The sequence below is a fragment of the Ammodytes marinus genome (assembly GCF_949987685.1).
Source record: "Ammodytes marinus genome assembly, chromosome: 8".
NCBI classification, from domain to species: domain Eukaryota; kingdom Metazoa; phylum Chordata; class Actinopteri; order Uranoscopiformes; family Ammodytidae; genus Ammodytes; species Ammodytes marinus.
Genome location: NC_137212.1, coordinates 593,805 through 597,800, shown reverse-complemented (window position 1 = coordinate 597,800; position 3,996 = coordinate 593,805). Strand labels below are relative to the sequence as shown.

The window sequence follows — 3,996 nt, the reverse complement described above, 5'->3', positions numbered from 1 at the left end:
TGTTTTTTAATTTTTTATTATTTTGTATTTTTATTTTATTTGTGTGAATGAAATGTGTTAAGTATAATGAATTATCCAGTTACCTTGACAACACCACGCCTAATTATTATTATAAATCAAATAATAATTTAGATTATATTCACTTGAGATTTACTTCTGTACTGTTGATGATTCCTCAAAGTATATATCCTTATAATATATCTGAGTCCAAGTTTAAAAAGTTTAGTAAATCAACTTTTAATACTGTTTTTAAAAGAGGAGGTACGTAATCAATGCTATAGTTGAAAGGTTTATCATATGTGAAATAGTGGGGCGCCGTGTTTGGGCAATTTGATGCTTTCATTTAAGTTGATGCAAAAATGTTGTTTCACTTCTAAATTTAAGGTAAGGGTCTGTGGAACAATTTTGGTTAAACCAATTTTTTATTTTTTTTTGACAAATCTTCCAAAATGGCCACAAACAAATCATATAATTATTGTTTTAAAAAAATTGTGCCAAAAAAAACAAGATGGCTTCCAATATACTGGCGACCTTTTTCAAAAATCATCCATGCGTTCCAATCCCCATGTATACTTCCCTACTATTTAGTATGCCAGAAAAAGATTTAGGATGTCCCAATACATTCACGTCAATTGTAGTATCCTGGAAATACATAAATGCCCCACTAAAACTCCAATAGCATTTTGGAGTATTCGTCTTTATTTTTTTGACATTTCTCGACATAAAACATAAATAAATAAATCCTTATTTGATTTTTTTTTCTCTCATGTCTGTGGCCCTAAAACTCTTCTGTACTTTAGTATGTAGTGTAGTAAAAAGAAAAAGTATGTGATTTGGATAGCAGGGTGTATTTTTTCTTTTTTTTGCATCAATTTGAAATGGCCTCTTGAGTGTCTAGGGCCAGGCGCCCCACTAAAGACATTTTCTGTTGCATGTATTTGGGTGTGGGGGGTTGGGAAGGGGAAGGGGAAGGGGGTTGAGGCCAAAGTTAGTTGATTATTATTATATAGATTAAAATGTGAAGAATTTATTCCACCAATGACCACTAGATCACTCACAGGTTGCATCTCCTCCCGAGGGAATAAAGCACTTTAAGTGTCAAGCGCAAATGTCTACGACTCTTTCTTTAATCAATGTTAATTTTGCAGATTTTTCAATTTAAAAAGGTGCTCCGAGGAACTTTCTGTTTTTCTTAATTCTAGCGCCCCCCTTTGGACAAAAGCGGTAGTGTTTTTTTTTAACCACGCCAGCTGTTGTTCCTGGGTGAGCGTACACATGACAAAGGCATTAAGAAAAACTATGTAAAAATAGCATTCTTTGCACTGATGGTCTCGTTTGCTGTTAGATGTAATTTATGATCATCAGAGGAAAAATTAGACTGTTTCAGAAATATTTAAAAGTTCCTCATAGAGACTTTAACAAATGAACACAAGCAGAAAAATGTGTGTTGATTCATTTCAATGTCTTAAAACGTGATGTAGTTTACAAATTAAATGTGTGTACGGCCATTGAAGAATTAGCATTATGTAGCATTGCTAGGATGTGTAGCTCACTGGTTGCATGGGTTAGCTATGCGTGTGGTAACCAGCATAGCGTAATGGATTGGATTTATATAGCGCTTTTCTTCGCACTCAAAACGCTTCACAGGGTCCCAGATTGCATTCAATCACACACACAGTCATACCGGTGGTGGTAAACTACGATGCTAGTGTGTGTAGCTTTTCACTGGTTGCATGGGTTAGCTAACAATAATAACAAAATGGAACCTCTTACATACAATTCTTTTGTTGGTGCTTGACAAATGAAAACAAGGGGGAAAAAATATGTATCTCAATTCATTTTAATAAAAAATGAAATGTGTGTTTGTGTTTTGACGGATTAGCATTACGTAGCATTGCCAGCGCGTGTAGCTCACTGGTTGCATGGGTTAGCTATGCGGCCGCAAAACAGCAAAGCGTTGATGCTAGCTTCCCGGATCAGGACCAGGAAGGGACGGTCGGCCTGGAAGATCTCCCTGTTGAACTGGATGGAGCGACCGATAGCAACCACCGCCGTGCTAGCTGCCGCCTCGCTGCCCTCCTCATTCACCTGAAAGGGAACACAATTCATTCATTTTCCTTTATTTATCCTCGAAAGATCAATTGAGGGGTGATGACCCTCTTTTACAATGACGTCGAGTTAGTACAGACACACAATATACAATGAGAATACACAACAAGCTGACAAAGAGACAACAACAATTAAAACATTCAGATCAATTGAATGAAGCAGAACAATAGCCTGATTAAAACAGTTACAAGTGGAGTGGGGCTGATTCAAAATAATAAGTTTAAATTGGTTAACATTTTTAAGTGTATTTATTTTAATTTGATGTTGTAGGCTGTTCCAGGAGTCAGGGGCACTGTGGCTAAAAGCAGTTTTACCAAGGTCAGACCGGGCGTATTTTATTATTTAAGGCAAGACAAGAAGGAATATGAAGGTGTATTGAACTGTGAGATCCTATGTAGTATAAATGTGCAAACATTTTAGAAATCGGTTCATCCTAGCCTGAGAAAAGGCAAAAAGTGTTTTATGATTTCACTAACATTTTCCTATGCGTGACATCACACATGGTAAAATGCAGGGTTATAGGATTAACAGGACAGCTGGGCCAAGGGAAGACTGAGGGAAGAAAAACCTCATTCATTATATTATAATAGTGATTTTATAATGAGAGAACCCTGGGTCCATAAAGGTGAAGTATTCCTTTAAGGGTCCTGATCTGGGATTCAGGTTTTAAATTCTACATTAAAGGTGGAGTCAGTGATTCTTGTCAAAATTACTTTGTCAAAATCAGTGAATATCTCCTCACAATTCGCTGCCTAGGCTCTGTTACTAGCTACGGTGGCCCCTTTGTTTAGATAACAGATCACGGAGCCTAGGCTGTGTATCAACACCAGAATTTTTTCAGTGTACACAAAGTATGGACAGGTATCAGATCGTGAGGAGATATTCACTGAATTTGAAAAGTGATTTTGACAAAAAGTGTTCTCCAGAATCACTGACTACACCTTTAACAGGGTTTTAGGTTTTACATTCTACATTAACAACTTGAACCTCCTAGGACGAACATGTAGGTGTTTGTGAAATCACAGTGATGTAACTGACCTCCAGGAAAGCTTTATGGAAAGCGTCTGAGATGTGGAGACCGTCACTGCCGTCCTCCAACATTCCTGAAACGCAAAATACACACAGAGAGACACATTAATGTCACACTGGTGCAGGAGCTCAGAAAAATCCCAAGAAATTTTTCAGTTGTTGATTCTACTGCTGTGAAAAAAACCTGGACGTACAGCAGAAGGTATAAAATCCATCCCCACACACTCACAGTAATACACGCACACTCATACTCTTTCTCTCTCACACACACACTCTTACCTGAAGTCGGGGGGCCTAAGTCTCAAAAGCTCTTTAAAATGGATTGGACCTGACATGGTCTGTTATACCTTTTATTTGTGTTTTTTCTGTTAACTTTGATCCTAAGAAACAATAATTGGAGGGTCTGCTCTGCCGGAAATATCGCAATTTTTTTTGGCTATTTTAGTGTATGTATCCATCATTTTTTGATCGAAAAATGAAAAAGTGTCCTCAAATCCTCAGTGGGTTGGGTGAGCTGTCAATAAATGCATTCCAGATGCACAGAACACATGTGGTGACAACGTCCACTGAAGAAATAACTCTTCAAACACATTTCTGCATCAATTTAATGCAAAAAAATTAGGCGTTTTCTCACTTTTTTCCAAATTTTCCTCTATACTTCTTTGGCAATCAACTATTCCCCCAAGTTATGACATCAGTCAATATGTCATTCTGTTCACCAAACAGTAGACTCACTACACAGAAAGAATCATAAAAATCCAACCAGGAGTTTGTGCCATGGCTAAATTAGATGGACATTTCTGCAACACATTTGTTCCATGTTATTAGACAGGCACTCTTTGTTTCTGTGGAGTGAGT

The 3,996-nt window shown here is 37.3% G+C and overlaps 1 protein-coding gene across 1 annotated transcript in view; it reads right to left on the bottom strand.

Annotated features, from left to right (window-relative positions):
• Window positions 1-1,899: 1,899 nt before the first annotated feature.
• Window positions 1,900-3,996, bottom strand: part of serpinc1 (serpin peptidase inhibitor, clade C (antithrombin), member 1) — a 15,168-nt gene continuing 13,071 nt past the window's right edge. The window contains exons 10-11 of the mRNA XM_080032098.1: window positions 3,148-3,212; window positions 1,900-2,088 (exon numbers count right to left, since the gene is read on the bottom strand). Coding sequence (XP_079888224.1) covers window positions 1,912-2,088; window positions 3,148-3,212 — 242 coding nt within the window. The 3' untranslated portion in view covers window positions 1,900-1,911. The remainder of the gene's footprint in view (window positions 2,089-3,147; window positions 3,213-3,996) is intronic.